The sequence below is a fragment of the Argopecten irradians genome, chromosome 1 (genome assembly GCF_041381155.1).
Source record: "Argopecten irradians isolate NY chromosome 1, Ai_NY, whole genome shotgun sequence".
NCBI classification, from domain to species: Eukaryota; Metazoa; Mollusca; class Bivalvia; order Pectinida; family Pectinidae; genus Argopecten; species Argopecten irradians.
The window spans coordinates 25,112,579-25,138,860 of NC_091134.1; the positions used below are offsets into that span (position 1 = coordinate 25,112,579).

The 26,282-nt window shown below is 34.4% G+C and overlaps 1 protein-coding gene across 4 annotated transcripts; it reads right to left on the reverse strand.

Moving 5' to 3' along the window:
- Positions 1 to 16,924: 16,924 nt before the first annotated feature.
- Positions 16,925 to 25,793, reverse strand: LOC138321780 (uncharacterized). 4 transcript variants are annotated; one of them, XM_069265759.1, is made up of 5 exons: positions 24,214 to 25,793; positions 23,127 to 23,369; positions 21,411 to 21,542; positions 20,176 to 20,298; positions 16,925 to 19,609 (listed from the first exon to the last, which is right to left on the reverse strand). In XM_069265759.1, the coding sequence occupies exons 2-5, from the start codon at positions 23,332 to 23,334 to the stop codon at positions 18,870 to 18,872; spliced, it is 1,203 nt and encodes a 400-aa protein (XP_069121860.1). In that variant the 5' UTR covers positions 23,335 to 23,369; positions 24,214 to 25,793; the 3' UTR covers positions 16,925 to 18,869. The 4 variants fall into 4 exon arrangements, with proteins under 4 accessions (XP_069121860.1, XP_069121843.1, XP_069121865.1 ...); XM_069265742.1 differs by having other exon boundaries at positions 24,139 to 25,793; XM_069265764.1 differs by lacking the exon at positions 20,176 to 20,298 and having other exon boundaries at positions 24,139 to 25,793.
- Between the last annotated feature and the right edge of the window lie 489 nt (positions 25,794 to 26,282).

Consider the following 26,282-nt stretch of genomic DNA (forward strand, 5'->3'; position numbering starts at 1 on the left):
TTGTCCTTATCTGATATCATGAAACACTTTCAAGATCATGTTTTTCCCTGAAAGTAATTATTGTACTAATTTAGACCTTATCAGTGGACATTAATTATGACCTGCCCACGTCAAAAGAGATTTGTTGCTTTGACGTTATGACATGTTCCCACATCTATCTTCGTAGATACATTCACGTGAAGACGAATTTGAAAATTTCTCACCATAGCTGTCTATGTTTTTTTCCGTTTATTTCCCTACCGTCTGACAACATTCATCAAAACCTAAAGTTACCAATATTTAACAGTGCTGGTGTCGATGGACTTCATGTAATGTATTTTGGAGGCTCAAGAGGTAGTCACACATTAACACCGGAATCAGCCGCAAATGGTGGTAAGCAATAACATGGCCGGTTTTATGGGGGCCTGACGAATTTGGTGTAAAACCTCTTCACCCCAAATACACTCATCATACTAATGCTAACGTTTTGTAGAGTGCAACTTCGCGAACTTAAGTCGGTTTCAATCAATTAACTACAACATGGTATGATCGGACTAAAGGTTACTCTTGACAAATTTCTAAGAAAACGTTCATTTGCGTGTCAGATATCCGCTGGACCCATGGTATCCCAAGCTGATAACGTATTTCGGCTTCTTTAAGTTGATACAATGGCAGCAGTCAAAAATGTGATTCTAGGAATCTAGGAGGATGGACAATTACTGATTTTATACGCGATGATTGACAGTAGAAATGTGATTATCAATTATCACAGGATCGTAATATCAGGATTGAAATTATACGAGTGACATCAGGGCAAAAACTGTTGACATGTCAGTTCCATCGGTAATTTAATTGTGAATTTTTCAATTCAATAAAAACTAATCGTTTTCGCGAATTTAATATTCTAATCTTCGGTGCTTTATCGATACATCAATCATTCCATAATGCTTCAGATATGATGATGGATTGACCGTTCAATCTAGACTAGTGAACCGTGTTCCAAAGATTGTCACATCTAGATTCGTTATCAACACAACAATGTACATGTACTTCAATATTTTAAATTTCCTTGTATCACCTTTCCAATAATCGAAAAAGGGACAACATAGGACGAAATGCTGAAGTTGGGCTTTGATTTTAGAAAGAAACCGATACCGTTATTGGAAAACATCATGACAATATAAATAAAAGCGAGACTATAATTTCAAAGTGCGCATTTCTGCGATCTGCATAATAAAATGATTTAAGGGTTAAAATGCGCGATTATTAAAACGGATTTACATATTTACACTTCATTATTATATATACAGTCAATTGCACCCAATCTTTGTATGTCTTTTTTAACATTTTAAATGTATCTTTCTCTCATCTGCCTATCACCTTTATAATCAGCTTTATAACATGTCCATCAAATTTTGGCAATTCCTCACAATGGTTTTTCTTCAATTATACAGGTTATATTGCATTTTTGTAAAACAATCTGGAAGTATAATATTGTCAAATTGGTTTTACAATTATCTAAATAGAGGTAACACAACGACTGGTTGATTGATATGGAATTCATTTCACACGAGTGAGTTATTTTTTGAAAATTACAAAAGACACGAGCTTTTGCAATTGACTCTTGACCTTTTAAAATATAACTTACAAATGTATAATAAATCCTTATCCAATAAACTCTAGTGACAAAGTAATACCTACTTCCCATTAAACAATTGCATCAACCAATTTAAAGTCCAGCCTAGGTGCAAAAACCACCCAAGGGTCTTCGTACGGCAAGATATACACTTAACGAAAAACAAATATGAATTTGGAGTCGATAGTATATGCTACCAATGAGAAAACATAGAAAGATGGAAGCGAGTAAAGCAACATGACGTCATTCGATTAATGATAACGTTTAAAACAATTTTTGACGTGAGAATGAGAAAAAAGTCAAAGTTTAAAATCTCGACCCATCGAAAAGACAGGACGGTGTTATTCCACTAGTAGATACAAACATACCATACATGGCTTAATTTTAGTCACATTAACAGTCCCCTCACTCCGAATCATTTTTATCGTGTAATGGATAAATGTTAGCTATATTGAGCGAGTTTCTTTACCCATGTTATGTACTGTAGTGTGATTTCTGTCCAAAAACAGTCTTATTCATCCATAAGCTCTCTCCCTCTTCCACTTCATCCACGCAAAAAACGAAGAAGAAGAAATTGTTTTTGAAAACTCCTGTATCAACCTGAGATTTTTGATTGACCGCACTATTAAAATTACTGATCTTGCTGTATGATAATCTAATGTGGAAAGACAGATGAATTCGTACATATTTATGCATGCTATATAGAAGCCCTGACCTATGGTCGTCGTTGAACATATATGGGACAATAGCGTTGATCGTATGCCACCATAAGACCTAAACATTACTGTTTAATGATAATTGGCGAGGTTTGAACTACCATTGTGGACAGTGTAAGGTTTGAACTACCATTGTGGACAGTGTAAGGGGAAGGCACACGAAAAATATTGGGCAATCCTTGTAAATCAGATAATTATTTTTGAGTGACTGCATCAGTCCGTCGTCTGCTTTCCCGCTTTCGTTTCCCAATTGCCGGTGATTAGCCAACGTGCACTGTACAAACACCTGAGCCACGCGGTACTGATAAGAGTTTGCAGACAACAATCGATCTTTTCATAACATGATTATTGGCTTTGATTTGCTTTCTGGTATAGACGAATTTTGCGACAGTAGAATTTACATGTATTTGCATTTAAATAGTAGAAACAATTAATTTATTAATTTATCAATTGTAGAAAAACATGTGATACTTTTCTTAATAGTTTGCCTTTAAGTCGTTGATTCCCAGGTAAGCAGGTAAGCAGTGTGTGTTTTTTTATCAAATATTGAGATATTCAGTTGATTTAAGTTGTTATGGGTTCAACGTATAATAACTTATGTCGGATTATCTAAGTGTTCCAAACACTTCTAATAGATATAACTTTATACATATACATGTATAATTTTATCAAATGGAAAAAAATCTCTACTATCACTTATCACAAAGTAATTTGTAGCAAAAGCAAGAATGAAATGCAAATATTAGTTATTTACTATACTTATTTCTGACAGGTGAAAGTTTGGAAAATATGTATGAGTAAACTTATACTACGCTAATTAATTCAAGGTTAAAGGTTAAACGTAGATGATGATATGTTTCACATTTAACGGAACATATGTCCATTATAACGGAATACAATGACCTTAAAATCGTTAACTGGATTTCTACGAAAGTTCAAACGACATTTATGTTGTGTCGTAAACGATAAGAAATTTACTTAAAAGTTAACTTAGTGGCAAGATATCGTGAACACCTGTAAAAAATGATTATTTCAAATATGGATTTTACTGTTAAAACAATAAAAAGATATATACTTACATTGTCAAGGTGTCAACGACACAGCAGGTATCAGTTGTGAGAAACAAATTAGGTTCTTGTTGATGTCTCAGATACAGCGAAATAGGCGCTCAAGTCAGCTTGGATGCCGACTTGGAACCTTAGTCGATCGATAGGGAAACACGGGCTTGAATGACAGTAACAGACTGAGGGACCATATATCAGAAACAAATTAATATGCAACAAACACTCAAGGAGTGGCGTGTAAACACTTCTGTAAACTAATTGAAATGCTATCTTTGTAAGAAATATCAAAATAATTGCAAGTTAAGGTGATAATATTGTTCTTTCAATAACATACGATCTTAATAATCCAACAATTTGTTCAAGTTTATTTTACAACCCCACAATAATTGACACATTTTCTATTATTATAAAGTGGAATAGTAATTGCTAAAACAAATCTAAATACGTTTTTCAATAATAGGTATATTAATGGCTTTGGTGTAGTTCATCAGTTTTTAAAAGACATTTATCACAGTTAAGTAGGTTGGAATTAACTTTGTTTTAGAAAAATACAATAAGCAGATGATATGTATATGATTGGTTCGTTGACTACGATGTACGTCTTACTAACAGCTTAGGTAATTAAAGGACAATCTTTTGTCACCTTGAAATACTGCAATTTCACGACAACACCCAAACAGCACCCCCACCCTGGCCGCAAAAGTGGTAGTTTCTGCTCCTGTTCTGCGCTCGGCATGAAGGAAGTGGGGTCACTAGTTTTCTCGTTGTCGGTATAATATCACCTGGTAAGGTATGCTTTTCAGTGTCTTTGGTGGCATGCTGCAGTGAGATTACACTGTAAAAAAGAGTCCCAATATCACAACGACACACGCCATGAATATATCGCAGCCTTCCAGACATACTGATATTCATTCGTACAATATTGCATACAAAGAAAGACGTTATTAGATTAGCCTTTCCTATTAATAGGACGTTACGTCTTAACAACTTCCAACCTAGAGAGATTGCGATATATTGTCTGGTCTTCTTGTATAGGGGAACTCCTGCCTTTTTTATAATACAATATCAATGAAGAATGCTACCGAAAACACCAAACAAAATACCCAAACCGGTCACATCATACTGACAACCGGCGAACCAGTTGTCCCACTCCTTTAACGGTGAGCGCTAAGCAGGAGCAGAAACTATTACTTCTATAGACTATAGTGTATCTCGGCCAGGGGACAGAAGCAACGGCCTATTTCGCAAGAGAGAACTCGTAACTGAAGGCCAAAAGTGAGGTATGTCTAGAGAGACGTTTGGAAGAAGAAATGTAATTAGGAAGAGGAGAAAAGATAACATTCTAAAAATCGTCTTTTGGGATCCTCAACAATGGACAGCAGGTACAATTTTAACGCCCAAGCTGAAAAGCAATACATAGTTTGAATAGACATGAACTTTGTATTAACGATAAAAATGTAAATAATTTAAGCTCAATATGATCCAGTTCTTGACATATGAACCTTTAACTTTGAAAAAGTCATGATGTTTTGAAATATAAGACACCAAACAAAACTTGATTTCTAGAGTCAAACTATTTGATGAAACTGAATATCTTTCATTATTAGTGAACATAGACTAAGGATACGAAAATACATTTAATATTTATTAAATTTTTACAAAAAATAATAATTGATCATTCCAATTCTTAATCAAGCATATTTGAGTGCTAACATGTTCTCCTTTTGAATATGAAAATAAAATCAGGTATTTATCTTAAAAAACCGTTCAACCAATCTTGCTAGATATTGACAGACGTCTTATCTTATTATACCATCTTTGTCAATAAAACCATTGCTTAAAATCATAACATTATCTGTTTAAGCTAGTTTTCAGTTTTTTATTCCCTAAGACAAGTACTTGTACCTTTGAAAAGTCAATGCTTGCTCAGTTGAAGGGCACTGAGGGTTAGGTTGGTTGTAGAGTAGGTGGAAGTAATTACAAACAAAATGTGGCGTTCATATCAAACTCTAAATATCATATTTAAACGGAAATAGTTATAACCCGTTAGCAATTTATGCAATCAATTTAACACGGGGGCGGTACGAAATGATTGAAATGTCAGCATCAGTTTAAATGATAAATTATTTCAGATGTCCAGGAAATAGGACAATCAAAAGATTTTTAGAATATTTTACCGGAAACTACGATCAGAGTACTGTTAACAGTGAGCACAGAAATACAAACGTCGTATGGTTTGTATATTATTGTATGCCGATCAAGTGCCTGGCTATTCTGCTTACAAAGCCAAGACAAAAAGACATGTGATCTATTATCAACAATGCATAAACTTCACACTGTATTGTCCGTGCTAGAAGGCAAACTAAGTTGATCTTTTATTTATCAGCTTTTGTTAATGTATATATTTTTATCTTGAGTGTACTGTAATATTTACCTTTGATGCTCCTCGAAAGGCGAGGAATTGAGTCACATTTTCCCCACGGTTATAGATTTGCTTCATACATAACATACATAGGCCATATCACAGAACCATTTTTAGTCCATCTTAAATATGTTTGGCGTGTTTTTCAGGATCAAGGAATCATACATGATCACAGGCATTCCTATTAGCACGCTACAGGGTCGGTATAAGATCACTAAGTGTTACATGAGTTGTTTGTTCCTTTGTTTTATTCTTCATTACATATAAAAAAAAGAAATTCGTCAAACCAAACTAGCAGTGATGCCATCACGGCCATGTTAGATATTTGATCGATATAATTGCTACTGTCACGCATATGTGAAAAGCCCTAATTATACAGTTAAAAGTTGCTGAAAAACCGCGTATCCTGCAGAAATAATTTGTTTTTGTTACTATCAGTAAATGAATTGTTTTACAATCCACTTTTGTTGATAACATTAAAAACTCGCTCGTTAACATATCAATGTATATTATGTTAACATATCAAAAAAATTATTGACTTGAAGAGAAAGTCTATGTCAATCATATTCGGAAGAAAAGCCAAGAAATGCTACACTCACATGAACGCATATGATATATTGTAAAAGCTCTCAGATGCCAGACTATCCCCGAGACTATAATTCATTATATCAGTGTTAAACTTATTATCAACGCGTGGAAATTACGACCTTTCATGTATTGGCTTTTCATTGATACTACAGGTCTTATTGATGGGCGTATCTGGGAAATGAATACACAACAGACACAGATATATTTTATTACAAGTATTCGTTTTCTATTTGAGAAGCCAGTTGGTCGTTAAGTGTCCGATTTCATAGACTGATCATTGTCATGTTACCTTAGAGCTTAGACATGCTCAGATCAAAGACTAACTGCGACATTTATATGAATTAACTTTTCAGGAAATATTTTACAGAGCAATAGGCTTAATAGGTTGGTGAAGTAAACTGTATAACAGAGCTATATCTTTATTCACAGATGATAGTTTTAGTGATAGTTGTGGTTTGTTTGATATTCTCACTGCCAGACAAAAGAACTATAAAACAGGCATTATGAGGCGATTCTTTCATATAGAATGAAATGTTCGTGTAAAGAGACACAGCACCGGTTGCATGCAATTTACTTGTTAGCTTCAAATTTGTACATAAATTGTGCCGCATTATTAAATTCGATGCCCTCACCATGTAATGAATGTATCTAGTCTTGAACAAGTTTTCGTCATCCTTACCTAATAATATTTAACAAAAGATATCGAACAATGGACATTGACATCGATATGTAGTTGAGTTTATGTCTTTGAAATAGAATGGCCGTTGAAAGGATTATGCATTCACATTATTCTTTTCTAATTCAAATCAAGTCTGCCCTATTTATACAGAGTCTAATTCGTATCTATTGCCATTGTGTAGTATTAGGACTGACCTTTAAAGCTTAGGCGTGTCTCGATCCCTTATCATGCAAGCACGTGGGAAACTAAGGGACATCTCATGGACAGACAGGTACTTGTCCACATATAGAAGCTGTCTCTACAATAACATGTAACAGGGGTCAATGGATGTACAATGTATGGTCGAGTTAGAATGTTTTGACGTTCTCAAACTTGTTCGTTCACACCATCAAGTATCATAGTATATGGTATTTACGTCCTTGGAATATTAAATTGAAACTCGGCTTATTTAAAACCTCTTCCTTTTTTGAAACAACCCATTCAAACCTCTTGTATGAATCAAATTAAATAAAATAAAATAAATAATAGTTTAAACCGTGTCTTTCAGTTACTCTATCTGCATGTATTTCAAATTATCTGTCGTTTATCACAAGTTCATTATTTTTTCCCCAAACATCTACGACTCATTATTTAAAAAAAAAACGCACAAAATTTTTAACTGACCATACATTTTTACACTGATGTCGCGGTCACAAATCTATGTAAATAAGCAAGTATTATATACAAGAGTCGACAAAGAACATTGTTTAACAAACATTTTTATATAACATTAGATACGGGAGTATTGACTATATAACATTTCAGACATTGCATTTCAATTGGGTCTTCAAAAAGTACGATTTGTTTTGTATTAATTGGCCATATTCACTGGATCGGATCTCTAAGAATCATTTTACTTTCGTGCTTTCCTCACTTTGCTTGTTAATAGCTATTCAGAGAACGTGTTGTTGCTATCTAAGTTCTATTTGAGTTTAACATTTTCTCCAATGAGCTCATTACTGTACATCGCCGAGTACGTTAATGCCCTATAATAATGCTGGATAGCCGGTATTTGGATCACCTCCATTAAAACATTAGGTGTGATCGTGTGACCTTCTTAGAGCTAATTAAAAAACATTTTACAGTCCATATTTTTTCAAGTATTAAATTTTTAGATAGGATACATTGTCTCAAATGGCTAACAGAAACTGCAAAAGCTATATAATTCCATGCGCAGTTTATAGACGTACAGGAAATAATGTTGTACATTAATGTTATTGCTGTCATTGAAACTATAAAATATGATAATGTATAACTGAAAGACAATACTGTAATTTAGCGCAGGAACATGGAGACCCGTTTTTAGAAGATGGTTCTCTGCAAATTGATTAACGAGATATTCGTTCTGCTATATATCTAAATGACATATTATGATTACCATATGATTAGATTTGGGCCGTATAAAAATATTTAGTCACCAAAATGTTAATGATTCCTTTTGACCATCTCACCCAAAGGGTTGGGATGATCTTTTGTCATCATGCACCGTCCGTCGTCGTGCGCCGTGCACCGTTCGCCGTGCGTAATCTTTTTATTTAAACGACTTTTCAATAACCAAAAGGCCTAGAATACTGACATTTGGCCTGAAGCATGTTGGGATAAAGGGCTACCAAGTTTGTTCAAATGAATGACTTTGACCTTCATTCAAGGTCACAGGGGTCTAAAAGGTTAAAATATTTAATCGATTTCTTCTCAAGAATCAGAAAACCCAGAGTACTCAGGTTGGACCTGCGGCATGCTGGGATGAAGGTCTACCAAGTTTGTTCAAATGAATGACCTTAAATGAATAGGGTAAAATAGGCAAAAAACTTATAAACGACTTCTTGTGAAGACCTAAAAGGCCTTGAGACCTGATGTTGGGCCTGTGACATGCTGGGATAAATGAAGGATCTTTACCTTCATTCAAGGTCACAGGTGTCTGATAGGCTTAAATCTTTAATCAACTTTTTGTGAATAAGTTAGATGCCTAGAGACCTGATATTGGGCCGTGTTATGCTAGGATGAAGGGCTGCCAAGTTGGTTCAAATAAATAACTTCTTTATTCATCAAATATGAGCCTGAACTTCTCCTTATAAGAGAGTTATTTTGTATTGCCTTAATTGTATGCCACAACTATATTCTTTGAGGTGTTGTATTGTGCAAATAATCAGATGACCGTTTAGGCCCATGGACATCTAGTTTCGTCTTTTTATGCCTTCTTTGTTTTCATGTCTGATCATTTCTTGAGAATCGTCTAAACAAAACTAAACAAAACCCCCGAGTTTGGATTTTTATCCTACAGGCCCAAGTGGCAACATACTTATGTACCAGGAATATATTATTTTGTACACTTTACCTATGTGGTTTTAAACTGTTACGGTGTAATGACAATATGCCTCAGTTTTACATCAAAGACATTGGTGCCATTAAGTTCAATCAAAATGCCAACTTTCAAGACAGCCAGAAAACAACATTGTCTGGTTGGAAAGATTGTCTAATAATATGATATTGCTTAAACCAGAACCACTAAGAGAGGTGAAATTAAACGATAAATTTCGTTTACGCGGATTTCTAAGCTATATACGATTTTCACAACAAAACGTTGCCTTTTTGAATAGTTGATTTATTCTCTGGCTCGTTACAATACACCGCATACATGGGAGACCGTCCTTACATGACCATAGCTGTTAATAGGACATTAATTAATCAACCAAACAAACAAAAAAGTTCAGTCGGAGATGTAGTCCTGTAGAGATACTATTAACTCGTGAGGAGATATCACAATAATATAGATTTTGATCACTCTCAGTTCAAAGGAAGTGTTGACAATGGCATGGATCTTGTTAGTGCAGAACATTCTTCCATGAAATAGTAAATAATTAACAGTTCTATCGTCAGATGTATTCCAAACTCAAGGAGCGCAAGTGTCCCTTAGAGCTTCAGGTTCTTTTACAACGCCTTTAAAGATACTGTACCTGCTGCCCCTATTGCATGACCGTAAAAGGCGACTAGATTTAGGATCTCATTTTTTCTCATCTCCTTAACTGACTTTAGCTTTCCTAATGGCACCGCCTCACTTTTGGCCATGAATTGAGCGTTCGCCCCTGTGAGGAAGGCTCTGGGTTCTGTCCCCTGGCCGAGACACATCAATGTCTATAAAAGTGGTAGTTTCTGCTGCTTAGCGCTCAGCATACAGGGAGTGGGACGGCTTGTTCGCCTGTTGTCAGTATAATGTGACCGGGTGGGGTGTGTTGCTTGGTGTCTTCGGCGGCATGCTTCAATGATATATCACTATAAAAAGGCAACAGTTTCACTATACAAGAAGACACAACATGAATATACAACACCTCGCACAACATACAAGCAACACACCGCATACATGGGAGGCCGTCCTTACAAGACCATAGCTGTTAAAAGGATGTTAATTAATCAAACGAACAAATAAACAATTGAAAGATACTGATTTTTCGTCTTGTATAAACAGAAACTTTATCAACAATGTCAATCGTATTTCAACTGCGTGGAGTCAAAAGTTAAAAACATCCCTCAATTGCTTAAGTTAATTATGTTTTAACAGCCTAGTAAAAAACAATGGTCATTTAAGGAGGAGCACTTTATTGTATCACCTGGAACATAGGTCGTGGTGACCTATTGCGATAGCCTTTTGTCCGTCGCCGTGCGACGTCCAACGTCCGTTAAGATTTCCTTGTGAACGCAATAACTTGAGTCTGTATAAACCGAGCTGAATGCAACTTTGTATGTAGACTAACATTGGACATTGTGAACACGATAACTTGAGTAAATATAAAGCGAGCTTAATGAAACATTGTATGTAAACTAACATTAAAAGATCTCGGGTGATTTCGAAATTCAGCGTGATACGAACGTAAATTACGGAGTTTTTGCCCTTTACACTAATAATTATTATTGGACATTGTGAACGCGATATCCTGAGTAAATATTAAGCGACCTTAATGAAACTCTGTATGTAGACTAACATGAGAAAGATCTCGGATTAGTGTGAAAAAAGCGTGATTTGACTTAAATTTACGAAGTTATAGCCCTTTGCACTAATAATTATTTTTGGACCTTATGAGCAAGAAAACCTGAGTATATATAAACCGACCTTAATGAAACTTTGTATGTAGACTAATATTAGAAAGATCTCGGACAAGGTCGAAAATCAGCTTTATGCGATTGTAACTAACAGAGTAATTGTGCTTTTCAATAATAATAATTGAACCTTGTGGACACGATAATTTGAGTAAATATGAACCGAGCTTTATAACTTTGTATATAATAGACTAACATTGGAAATATCTCGGACAAGTCGAAAATGAGCTTGATTCAACAGTACTTTAAGGAGTTATTGCCCTTTGCACTAATAATTATTATTGGACCTTGTGATTAAGATAGCTTGAGTAAATATGCACCCAGCTTAATTTAAACTTTATATGTAGACTAACGTTAGAAAGATCTTCGCGAGTTCAAAAATGAGCTTTTTTCGACTCAATTACTTTAACTTAATTACAGAGTTATTTCCCTTTGCGATAATACTTTTTGAACCTTTTGAAGTTAATAAGCACCAATCTTAATGAAACTTTATATGCAGATCTATTAGATATATGTTCCTATTTAATGAACAATCAGTTGGCTAGTAAATGACATAACTAATAGTTATCAAATATCAGACCGTTAAGGCCCATTGGCTTCTTGTTCACTATGTTGTGTCTCAGCAGGGGAACAGAACCCAGTGCCTACCTTACAAGGGCGGGCGCGCAACAGACCAAAGGCTAAAAGTAAGTCGTTGTCGAGGGAGATGTAATGCAGAAGAAAGTTAGTTAGAAAGAGAGAAAAATACAATCCTTCATTAATTCGTCTTTCACGATTCTTGATGGAAAACAAAAAGAACCCGTTCATTCTGCAAGTCTTGTTTAATGACGTTATGTGTTTATAATGATGTCATAATTAATGTTTAATAATGACATGAATGAAACACAGTAAAGGTATACATGTTTGTGAAGAAATAACCTTCATTTTCGTTTATTTTCAATAAATGGTCTGTAATGAACATCAAGCCCATGTAATTACACTAGAGTTATCGTCATAAAATGGTTTGCTGCTGCAGCCAATAAGATAAGGAGACTAAGGAAGTACCTTCTCGCTTTGATTATACGTCTTTACGTTTGAAATTGATAGTCTAGCTACTAAACCCAGGAAAATAATGATAAATGATTAAAACTCTGGACTGTTCTATTAATTCCAGTTAAATACTCTAATTGGAAAACATTATGTAATTATAAGAGAGACAATACTTCCTAGTTAATCTAAGACAGCCTAAGTTATTTTGGTATTGTGTTATTCTATTCAAATGTCCTATAACTAACTAAAGTCATTAAAATCCTTTCCATTGTTGTATATTGTGTAAATGGTATACGTTTTGCTTGTGACTTCTGTCTAGATTACTTATGTACACGACCCGATCCAATACCGCTATATCGATACATTAGTAACGGGTGATATTGGTAAAGCAGGATATGTTTCTGTTTTATGTTTGTTTTGGCCATCAAAATCCACATTTGTTATTATTTTATTTTACGCGGGTAAAACTAGTAAGCTTTAATGGCCATTTTTGTTTTCTTTATGGTTTTCGCTGTGTAACTATGTCAGAGATCCTTTATGGATTGTTAGCACACGCAGTCGCCGTATGATCACTTTGTAACTTACTCTCCTTCAGGCGGCGATATAGTTACCTGCATTAAAATATTTTTGGATTAAGTAAGCCAAATGCTATTGGCAGACAATTTTATCCTAAATGCCTGATGCATTACTTCCGTTCTTCCGTTTTATTTGATGGATTAGATAGAATAGTGCTATATCGTATATCTTACGTGTTGCCTTAAAAATATCAACACGGTTCCGCCCCCTGAAATAAATAATTGCATTTCGATTAGATTTAACACCTGTCTGGCTTCTCGATTGGTTTTTCCTAACTTCATATAATGTCGAAATGGACTGAATTCATATCCAACAACTGATTAATATCTCGTCGCAACACCGCGATTATTAGGTTAGTGTATTAAAGCGTCATTACATAATAGAAATTACGAAACATGAACACCAATAACACTTCCTTATTGGCAGCAAGGTTTCTTCATAGTATTTCTATCTATTCCCTACACAATTACAGATTAATTCATGGTTGTGTATATATATCATAAATACATTAATCTTAAAATGGTTACATTTTAGTAATTTAGTTTTCTTTTTTTTTCCAAATAGTAATTATCTTAAACATTTGATGAGTGTAAGAATAACTTATTATAACAAATAGTAGTTGTTATATATTTTCCGTTTATTTTGTTGTAATTAAAAGCTAGAAACGCGAAAAGGAAATCAATCTTTTATTTTTCTTTAATTGAAACACAATCCAGTGCAAAATTTCCAATTTGTAAGCCGACAGCCACAAAAACACCATTGTTACATTTGTATGTCCTGCTATCGAAATTCCACGACACTCGTCACATCTTACACAGGAAGAAAACGTTCACTTTACCTCATCTAAACCTGTACACCTTAGATTTACCTGCTTACCCGATCTCCATCTGATATTTACCTAAACGTTACATGAATTATGGAAAAATATGTAATTGTCAGGCAAATATCAGATAATTTTATGTGATTTTGACCAGATCATCAGGTACAAATTATGTGACTATCTAAACTCAGGTACGGGTATTTTGACTGCAGCGTACAACATGGTAATCCAGACAATAGGAACCATATGACCTTATTATGCAAAAAAACCCAGAGACACAATAACATGTGGAAAAGGAATGGTTCCACATAAGTTCATGTTTTACTTGTTATTTTATGTGTGTATTTTTTTGATGTTTTTTGTTTTTTTGTTTCAGCCACCTCAACTTGTAATACATTACCCCATCACATTATATGGTCATCTTAGTATGTAGTCTGCAGTGGATTCACTTTTTTCTCGGGAACGATATGACTGATTTCTAACAAACTCTCGAAACCTAATACCTGTAGTGTTTTTATACTTATTGATAAGCTCAAAACATATTAGTTATTATCTTAAAAAAAGTGTAACTGAAGTAAATATGACTTTCAAATGAATTCATAATTATGAACGTTGTTAATTATATATCTTTGATGAGCAGTGGCGTCACTAGGAAAATAAATCTTATTTCTAAAGGGATCTGGTGTGAATGTATCGCATTCAAAGAGAGGTAACTCCTGTTATAATAACTCTTGAATTAGTTTTGCTCCTACCGTTTACTGATTTGTTACTGGCTTTAGCTGTGAGATATTTCTCTCTCAACCACTAGAGTATGACAAATTGCACGTTTAATCTCTTAAACCTGAAGAAACAATTAGCTGACGTCATGACTTAATGCGATGTAACCGTGGTCTGCATGATATCATTAATTTTGAAGTGCAATCTACAGAACCATATTCATGTTGCGTTTAAGGCTTAAATTATCTTAGCTTTTTTTGTATATGGGAGACAATGAATCCTACTTCTAAAGAGTATGAGAAATAAATCACAACACTCGAGGTAATTCATAAATGTCCATCCCACGGCAAGCCTCGAGTTGGACGTTCATGAATTACCCCTCGGGTTTATGATGTCGTTGTTATACTCTCTAGGTAGGGGAAAATTCTATTATAACATGTTGTATATTCAAATTGTCTACACTATACAGAAATGCATTATTTTCAACCCAGGGTATTTTTGGTCTTTGTATGTTTATGTAATCGTCCGAAACGTGCATTACGTAGGGCATGTTTCAAATTTCCGTGCATTTTTCACCAATAGGAACATCATAACATTAGGTACCTTAAGAATCTCCGAGACTGTTTAGTCACATACTCAACGATAGGTATGAAAAATCGGAAAAATTTCAAATAATATTTCCACTATACATTGTGTTTTATTTGCATCATCTGACACACACATAAATATGTAAACAATAACAAAACTATCTTTTTATTATTTGCCAGCGTTGCGGTTTGCACACGGTGGCACTCCATTTAGTGGCTCTAGAATAGAGCTTAAATTTCTACAGTATCGGTGCAACGTTTTTAAAAACTGACAATTGACATAATACTCATCAAGACAGATACGACCATACTATGTATACTGGAATGCACTGAACCATTAAGAATGTTACCGTTGACATTACGACCGACTGCTTACTACAGTAATGTTACATTTATCCATTTGGTGGTATGAACAAGATATAAAGTTCATAGTGTCTATATTTTGAATTTATAACCAGAGTAAAATGTTCATTAAAGGTTGCATTACATATTTATAATCATTTATAATAACTTAAGATTGTACATGGAATGTCCATATTATCAACCATTTAAGTCTGTTCTTTTTGTATGGTAGACAAGGCAGAATTTCGTCGAACTACTTAGTAAGTCTCCAAGAGTGTTACGTGTATACAAAAAGATAATGTGTCGCTTTTATCGGTTAGAGATAGATTTAATTACCCGTTTTTTATGTTGATTTGCTGTGATCCTTTTTAGTCTTATTGTTAGTCTGTCCATGACCTGATTTATACAAGGTCATATTATTAACTGTTTGATGTTAAAAAACGTTCGACTCATTCTAATCACAATCTTTTAATTACCTTTCTCTGCTGGTTCTGACGAAATTCTGGCAGACGTGTTAGTGTTATATTACGTAAATACATTGTTGATTGTCTTTTATGGGTTATAGATATACCATCTGTTTTCTCAGAACCATATTTATATACAAATACTAGCTGTCGTCTAAGGTTGACAAGAAGATATACACACAGGAAACACCTTTTAAATGCTAATGTTAAAATGCAAGTGCGTTGATATTTCATGTAGTTATATTAACTTAACATTCAGGGCACCCAAAGAAAGATATTACGATGTCATAAACTCGAATATGGATATTTTTCAATGTCAATGCAGATATGATCGATTATGATATTTTTGCAAAACTGCCCAACCGATGTCCATCACAGCGTTCTCACCATTACAGAAATATTAGTGTATTAAGGCTTTTAGAGTTTTTTTTATATCGTTTAAGGATTATATGCATTATACATTTTTATATATTTAAGGAGTTTTAAAAGATGTTGTTTAAACAAAATGGAATTAGCACAGTCTACTTAGATATAGTTGATCTTGAACAAACACAAATGTTGTGATCAATCATTATAACACTTATAGTTTGTACTTAGGTGACTGTGATTTGTTTGCCAGTGTACGAATGAATATATCCTTGATCTTCTGCCAAATATATAAGGCACATTGAGACGACATCCTTCGTTGACCTGATTCAGATCCTAGCTATGCATGCTATTTTAAACACTGCTAGCTCCTTTTTCTATTTACACATTAGCAATAGTATGTTCTTGGAGTGTAGTATCACTTGTTCTCTCAGTAAGAGTCTGCCAGATAGCAATTAAAATGAGCAAGATGTCGACTATTTCCATGAGATAAAACATGGTCATACCGCAGTCTGTCAAAACACGCACGTCATATATACAGTCAGCACATAACAAACACAGGAGGCCGTCCTTAATTTACCATAACTGTTATTAGGACGTCAAACAGTTTATCGTGTTAACTCACTGAAGCATGCATAATTTCATTTCTTGGTTTGTTAACAGCAAAGGTAATTTAAGGACAGCCTCCCCTGTATGCAATGTGCTGCGTGTGTGAATGTTTTATATTTCGCGAAAGGAATGATAGAATTGTACCTATTGCCCTGATTGAATGATCGTAAAAGGGGCTAGATTTTAAATTATATTTCCCTTATTGATTTTTTTTTGAAGTATCTCTTCACACCGACTTATTTTGGTGTTGAGTTGAGCGCTTGTGAAGAAGGTTCTTAGTTCTTAGCCTGTATGTATACAAATATATACTTTTGATCACGCTAATTTCGACTAATGCCTGTACATGTATGAACAAAAGGTGGCGTGCTTCAGTAAACATAGCACCATAAATTTGACAAGAGTACCACTATCACAAGGAGACACAACACAAATATTCGAGTTTTAACAGAATGTTTATTTCACAGAATTAGGTTTGGGAATAAAAAGTACACTTGGGGTACTATGTCAGTAGCAAACTATATACTCGGGGTACTATGTTAGTAAGGTATACTCGGGGTACTAAGTCATTAAGGTATACTCGGGGTACTATGTCAGTAAAGTATACTCGGGGTACTATGTCAGTAGCAAACTATATACTCGAGGTACTTTGTCAGAAGCAAAAGGTATACTCGGGGACTATGTCAATAGCAAAAGGTATACTCGGGGTACTATGTCAATAGCAAAAGGTATAGTCGGGGTACTATGTCAGTAACAAACTATATACTCGGGGTACTATGTCAATAGCAAAAGGTATACTCGATGTACTATATGTCAATAGCAAAAGGTATACTCGGTGTACTATGTCAATAGCAAAAGGTATACTCGGTGTACTATGTCAATAGCAAAAGGTATAGTCGGGGTACTATGTCAGTAACAAACTATATACTCGGGGTACTAAGTCAATAGCAAAAGGTATACTCGGTGTACTATGTCAGAAGTAAAAGGTATACTCGGGGTACTATGTCAATAGCAAAAGGTATACTCGGTGTACTATGTCAATAGCAAAAGGTATAGTCGGGGTACTATGTCAGTAACAAACTATATACTCGGGGTACTAAGTCAATAGCAAAAGGTATACTCGGTGTACTATGTCAGAAGTAAAAGGTATACTCGGGGTACTATGTCAGTAGCAAAAGAATACTTTTGAGAGAAACGACACTATCGCTACTTTGTTTGTTGCCATAGAGTATAAATTGTGAATTTCATCACATTTATTTCAAAAACGAAAAGAATCAAACAACAATGTCTGTTTTAGTTCTCCCCAGATAACAATGAGTATACACATGTGATTTAACAAACCATTGGTATATATTATTGAGTATTGATTAAGTTTTTTTTCTTAAATGAGGACTATAGTTAAATTTTTAACTTAATATCATTTGTGCTAATTTTTTTCGGAATGTTCTTGAGGAATATAATGTGGTAACAATGACTGGAATTCACATATGATATACATAGCTAACGTGTCCTTAATGGTTTGGTCGCCATTGGTCGTCCACCCATGTAATATAGGAGACTATCATGGTTACCGTAAACGTAGTTATTAAAGCGCTGATAAATTGTAGCACAAAAAAATTATTTAAATTAGTTACCTTTTCTTCATGAATAAGTGCTTCAACGACAACGCTGAAATGAAACTACAGCTGAAATGAAGCTACCGCTAAAATGAAACTACTGCTAAAATTAAACTACCGCTGAAATTAAACTACAGCTAAATGGAACTACTGCTTTAATGAAACTAGCGCTGAAATGAAACTACCGCTTCAATTAAACTACAGCTAAATGAAACTACTGCTAAAATGAAGCTACCGCTAACATGAAACTATCGCTAAAATTAAACTACAGCTAAATGAAACTACCGCTATAATGAGTAGGTTTACAGTATTACAGCTTTAACTACATATCAATTATAGACCTCTTTTGAGGTCCATATGGTGTTATATCACCAGAGTAGATAAATAATGAACGAGGTCATTATCTTAAATTCTATAAGGGCAATATTATAATATATTTCTGTTTTATATTGTATGCATTTTTTAACGTAAAACGTTTTGTTGAACTAGATAAAGAAACGACTTAAGGTCATTTTCAGGACTCTCGCTCAGTTATTCAATATCCGTTTCCTCTGTTTCTTCCACTGACACTGGTTTAGGGTTTGGCAAAAAATAATGATACATACAACGAAATGGATAGGTCAATGTACCTCTGATAATCTCGTAGTTAGTGGCGATAGCAGGGTTTGGTAGGTCACCGATTGTGACACTTGATCCGCTTCTGATTCTTGCGGAGATACTGTCCTCAAGTTTTCGATCTGTTAGCGATATCCATAAACTTAATGTTTGACCTTCGTAATAATGCTTCAGGAAAACAACGTCCTTCCAAAGAACGATGGGCGAATACACATGCATTAGTTGATCAATGTTATCAACAACAAAAAGGAACGATACGACTTTCTTCTCGTCCATCCCGACCGTGCTAATGACCTTCGTGGTGATCACTGTCTCTCTTCTGTAGTAAATATCATCCAGGCACAGGGATAGTTGGTCCTTAATCGTACACAACGATATCGACCAGTACATGTTGCGTTGTTTATGAAAGGTTTTTGATTGCTCGTTAAGGTGGAACAGTTTCATGGTTATCAACTTGCCGGATTTAACGACTCTATATGCCTTGGCAATGTTAATGTCGATGTCAAGTACAAAATATGTCTTGTTTCTGTCTAGTAGATCGTAGTGAAAGATATTAAATGTACATACTGTTCTGTGGGACTGCTTCTTTGATAAACTCAGGTTTTGATAAACCTCCGTCTTAGTACGGGGTCTACATAACATGTTGACTGAATTCACTGTAACACAAGAAACAAGACTTTTTGATAAGAAACATTGTACATGGAGTTAGGTGTAATACTAAGTATTAACTAGTGTTTTCTAAATTATCAGCAGTTTTTATCATTTTGCACTGGTAATAAACAAGTGGAAAAAGAAATAGGTTTTTTCAACTGGTGTGTTATATACATGTAATGATAATAATAAAGTCAATTAATCAAAATGAATCAAGGAATCAAATAACTTTTGGTCAAGTATACATAAAAAAGTACAGTATTTACAAGTCATAACATATCACACAGCATAAATCATAGTCAAACTATAATGAAGATAATACAAGGCAATAATCTATTAGAATGAGTCCAGAAAAACTTCTCTGCACTTTGTTCAAAAGATAAAAATGATGTGGCATTCCTGACATGGTTACGTAAAATTGACAGGTGTTAGATAGGTTAATGAAATAAGGTGATAAAACTGAATGGCCTCTATCACTCAAAGTATAATTATCAAAATGACGTCTACTATTGGTAATTTTGGAAAACTTGCTGAAATTATCAGGATTATACATATACGTAGACAAACTCACCTTCATCGAATGGTAGAACCATATGGGCGGGCAAGCTAGGAATAAAATATCCTAGAGGGATGAGGATCGCTAGGAGAAGCACAGAAGTTACAGAACACCAAGCGGCCCAACTAGCCGCGATCCCTGATAGTAAAATCAAAAGACGACTTTGTGTAACACCATCTACCAGAGTTTCGAATGTGATCGGAACTATTTCGTCAGAAAGCAGTCTCATTGCAGCCAAACCTTGTTGTCTTTCTTACTTTTAAGTAAAATGATGACACTGAACAGGTTTGTGTAATGATGAATTCGTGCATTGGCATCGTCATATTCGCTTTATACAAAAATTGCTATTAACGCAAAGTTACTAGTTGGAGAAAGTGCTAAAATATAATTGCCCATAACGTAAATATGTACTTTATATTATAAATTTACAGTATATTACTTGAGTAATATAGATTTGCCTGCAACAAGCATTTCCATGGAAGGAGACAATGACATCGCTGTTTGTAACGTCGTTTCCTACTTGGTGATATATCGGCGTGATGATTTCATAGCAAACATAAAAATCACCAAAATGAACTTTGAAGAAGCGGTTATTTAAAAAAGATTGAATGTTCCACATTTCTACTGATATAACGCTATATGTATAAGGATTAACATTATTATCTGTTTATGCTAAGGAAATATATATTCAAATTGATCCTTAAACATGGTTGGTACAGGCCTTGAAACGCCTTTGAATTTATATTTTTAGCCTTGGAAGTCCTTGAAATGCACAAAAAGGCAATGAAAGTCCATGAAAAAATACATTTATTCTAAAAAAGAATTTTGATTACCCATTCAAAATTCGTATCAAAGCGTAAAATTAAAATGAAATTAGATACAACTTGTCGCGGAGGTATTGTGGAAGAATCAGCCTGATTTTAGATGTTTAATTCCAGACTACGGACCCTGTTTTTGTTTTGATTTAGACATACCCAGAACTTCATTTATTGGACCATTTCTTTGTTCATAATCATCAGTGATGATGGTAAATTCAATAATTATTCCAGAAGTTGTAGCTGACAGAACATTTGAATTTTGTATCGATTGAATCTAAATTGATTTATATGGGGCCTTGAAAATGACAAAAGAAGGCCTTGAAAAGTTCTTAAAAAGCTCTGGATTTTTTTTTAATTCAAAACCATGACTTTGTTCATGAACCATGAACCATGTTCATTGAATACCACCCTATGTGTTCACTCACTACTCACGTATAGGTTCTTGTTTCTGTTCTTCTTCTGCATGTTTTCGCTGTGGATAATGCTCCACATCATTGATCAGAAATAGCGGCCTTCTGTTCTGCTGAAATTGGACTAGAAGCCCTGGAGCGAGACGAATTGTCCCTTAAAATATAAACGAGATACAGTTTGATATTTTATAAGGTCTTACAGTGATATCTTTCATTTTGTCTTAATATATTGCTTGATTATTGGCTCAATACTTTTTGATTAAAGGACAGCTGAGCTAGGCAATGACATCAAGTTATATGAAAACCATCACTTTCTCGAATTCCTATTTATCATATGATAAAAGTTTGAGAGGAACAAAACCACTGTATGTGACGCTTATATTTTACCGTTTCATTTATTGTTTTGAACATAAACACCTTTGTGGATATAATGTTAACCAACATATGTTTTGCATGGGTTTATGGTTCTTGTATATCACGGATGCTAAATCGCAAGAATGATTCACCGCAAAGGTATTTTAAACACTTGGACAATAGACGAATGAGTTTAAATGACGAAATGACAAATCCCTGATCAGTATCTCGTCCGTGCTGATCATTATATCCCTTATCTGGGCCGTACTGATTAGCGTATTTTTCTTCAGTATTGCAACGGAAGTAAATTGTTTACATGAACTCGTATAAACCATATAGTTTACAATTTGCGTTTGCGGATGAACCATTAGCATTTCACTTCTGATTGTTAAGACAAGTTCTGTTGATGTGGTGACAAATTTACCCTTCGAGCATTATTATGAACACAATATGGGTACAGGACACCATTACGCAGAGTGGTTTATAGATTTATCTATGGATACATTTGATTTGTTTTCATATTTGTATTTGTATAAACAATTACATTGTGTTTTGTTTAGATCTGCAACAAATAGAAGCAGTGTAAACTACACAATAATATTGATGGATATCAGATTATAACAAGATTACTTGCGCAATACTTATCACTATCATGATAAAATTAAAACATGAGATTATAAGATTAAAATAACATTCTGCGCTTCAACTGATAATCGTAAAACTGACCTGTTCCACCATATCAATAATTTCTTTCTTTATTGAAGGAGTTTTTTTTAATTGTTTGTTGTTTACTGGTGTGTAAACTGCATTTTTATGCAGATATTTTAAATGACACGCGTTAGCGCATCAATGCAGTTTACACACCAGTAAACAATAAAAATAATTCCTTATGTTTACATTTCCAATGATCATTTCATTTAGATTAGGTGTTCAAATAAAATAAAGCTCTGTTGTTTTTTCAATGTTGTACGATTGTTGGAACAGCTGGTCAATTGATGGAATCCCGGAACAGCTGGCTTCAATTTGGCGGGAAATGGTGTCAAACACAAAATATAGTTCCACATTAACTTTATTTTTTTTCTATCTCATTTACACATATTTGTAAAAATATATTTGCTGATATATGCCTCTCGGATGCGCATTCACACTACTTGCGGAAGTCAGTGTTCCGGTTTGTGTATTCTTGCGCGTCAACCACTGCGTTTACGCAAGTGTAAATGATTTCGCAGTCGGTAAGGTTATATAGCAAAGAGAAAACGGGAATGTAAATATCTAACCGTATACACAACTACCTACAAAATGAGTGAACATGAGTATATGCAACTTAGATATTGAAATGGCTGTTGATCATATTAAACGATTTTCCGACATAAATAATACTCACGGATTTGTGTTTTTCTCAATTGCAACTGCTGATCACCAAATTCCTGATCAGTATCTTCTCCGTGCTGCTCACTAAATCCCTGATCAGTATCTAGTCCGTGCTGATCACCAAATACCTGATCAATATCTCGTCCATGCTGATTATAATATCTCTGATCTGGGCCGTACTGATTAGCGTATGTTTCTTCAGTATCTCCTCTTTCCGCCATTTTGTCAATGATATTGAGACAAAGGATGCGTTTTTCTTGAAGAGGACAAAAATAATTTTCGTTATTTTGACAAGGTAGCGTAAGTAGAGATGGGAACAATTATAACAATTGAGTTATGCCTAAAAAGTACTTTTGCAAAGCGTTATGTCGATATAATGCAAATATATTAGCTGTTTACAGTTGGGACCAAAATATGCACCGGGTTTTACCAGTTTGTAACCACATTGAATGATAATATCTCGTCAGCCATACCTATCCATTTAAGATTTTTTTCGCCTTTTTTAATAGCCCCTCATTGCATTGTCTTATTCTAAGTTGCAATACAGATGTACAAATGTATTAACTGAACTTTACAGCATATAGCTATTGTTTAAATGTGTTAGTATGCAATATACCTATCATGCATGCAAAACAGTTCATTGTTAACAAGCTGCAATTCCTGATTCCTGCACTTCATTCAACAGCTTCAAATAATGGTCAGGTGTATGAAAGATTGACCAAGTATTAGTAAGGAATCGTTCGAAGTTTTAAAAGCTTGTCAAACCTATATCGAATAGCTTCGTCGTCTCCTTACCAGCAGGTATTTTTTATAAGATTGTACAAACGACTTACATGGCGGGCATGTCAATATGCTGACAAAGGCGTATATGTATGGCTGTCATTTAACTATCGACTTAATGCCCGGATCATACCGTGTTACAGTTATAAGTATTAACGGAGATAATTATATTGTCTGTTAAAAGTTTGTTAGTGACAAATCCCTCATAGACCCTAAACGTAATTATACACACATTTAAGACCTACCTGGTTAATATCACAGCAATATCACGGAGACTAAACAGTGAACAGACTTATTATTAAAACAATTATATAACATACCTCACGAATACCTCTACCAATGAATGCCTATTTAAGTGCTATCTATACATATTAAAAACTACACTACATTTACATTGACTGATCCCGACAGCATTTATGAACAAACTGCACAATATATGTCTGATGACCATCTGCATGATTATGTACTCATACAATGGAATGACGCATGCTGATTTAAAATGCTAATTTGCATTTATTTTTTTTACGAAAAGTTCCTGGAAGAAGACGTTTCCACGAATATTTAATAGACTTAATATGTCCGCCTTCGAAATATAAACTTTAGGTCACTACATGATCGACTGGGTGGCTACCAAGGGTATGAGTCACCTGGAGTCAGGCAGGATAGAATGTGTGACCAGCTCGTGTTTACATTGACTTCTTAATGTTTAGTGATACAATAAAAGTACCTACAATTTCGGAGTGAAGTGGTAGGTAATTTCCAATCGTATCTACTCTGAAACCAAGAACCCATTTTAAACTTGCTGCTACAAAATAAGCCACGGTTACAACAAGTGTTTATGGATGTTAAACGATATCATAAAGGAATTCAAATGAGCAACAATACCCTTGCAGTTGTCTTGTTGTCCTATAGATATGTAATTGGCGATACACATTTGTAACCACTTAATGCATACACGAATGACCTTGAAAGAATATCCGTCACTTCCTTAACATTTTGTTTAGTTTATAATGTGTCTGGGTGGGGTCTGCTGCTTGGTGTCTTCGGCGGCATGCTTCAGTGATATAGCAATATAAAAAGGACAAGAGTTCCACTTTACAAGTAGACACAACAGAAATATACCACAATCTCCCAAAACACTCGCACCACGCACTACAAACACGCAACACACCGCATACAAGGCCTTAGCTGTTAATAGGACATTACCTAATCAAACAAACAAATTATACTGACAATGGGTGACGCCAAACGACAACAAAAACTTAAGACAAAATGGCCGAATTTTCCTATTTTCATAATAAATGCATATTTCAAGTGGCTATCATGGCAACTAAATCTGCAATATTAGAAAACTATTATTATAATTCATTCTGGGATGTACTAAATATTAAACAAATTAATCACTCAATAATAGTCCTGAAAATATGATGAATTATCATCAGCTAGCCCAAAAAAGCCACACAATTGCTTTTATAGTACAATATGTTCCATATCTTCATTATTGAAGTAACATTTTCCAATACACAAGTAAAATAATTGAGCCGTTAGAAACTTTATTTTATTAATGACTGATACAATATTCATTGTGTACCTAACTATGTTTTGCTTTGTGAATAGCATTTATAGTTTGATTCACTGAAAGCAAGTCAGATATTTATACTGCACTGTTTTATTGCGAGCTCAAAGTTCCCGCGGGACATTTGCCAGACCTGCACACACACCGCGACATAACATTAGCACTGATAATTGATATGATTGATATAGAATATTCTCGCTTGTTTGACGTCAGAATTGGGACCAAAGTGTAATTGACATAGGATACAAATGACACCGTTCTGTGTTCATTAGTTTGATATCTATATCTAGAGAAGGAAGTCTTTTGTAGTATAAAATCTACCCAAAAAGTCCCAAACATTTGAAATATTCACTAAAAGTTGAAATGAAAACCAGGCAATACAGCGTTCAAAACTTTAAAAACAATATTACGAAGGAACACAAAACGAATATACCACAGCCTCACAAAGATGCATGTACATACATTATAAATAACCTCAACAAGTAATCTTTATTTACCCATGTACATGAGATAACAAACAAATTGTGGAGAGGTAAAATATGAACTTTATATCAATACCAAACCTGTAAGGTGATTTGCTATATGAGTGATGTACTATTCATTAGATACTGCTATGCATTGTGGGTTTAAAATAATTCAGAAAAAATATATATATTTTTACAACATCCAATTCGATTTACCTGAATACCTTAGTATTAACGCAAAGTTCATGACTTATATAACTTAAAAATAGTATAATAATGAAATATGTTTGCAGATAATGGAAATTGACCGCAAAGATAAACAAATCACAAACATTGTGACAAATCGAAC

Excerpts from the sequence above, each read along its gene's own strand:
- LOC138321780 (XM_069265759.1), bottom strand. The coding sequence starts at position 23,334 with ATGGCGGAAAGAGGAGATACTGAAGAAACATACGCTAATCAGTACGGC. Across the intron at positions 21,543-23,126 it reads ATTGAGAAAAACACAAATCC|GGACAATTCGTCTCGCTCCA; the intron begins GTGAGTATTATT and ends TTATATTTTAAG. Across the intron at positions 19,610-20,175 it reads GGTTCTACCATTCGATGAAG|TGAATTCAGTCAACATGTTA; the intron begins GTGAGTTTGTCT and ends CTTGTGTTACAG.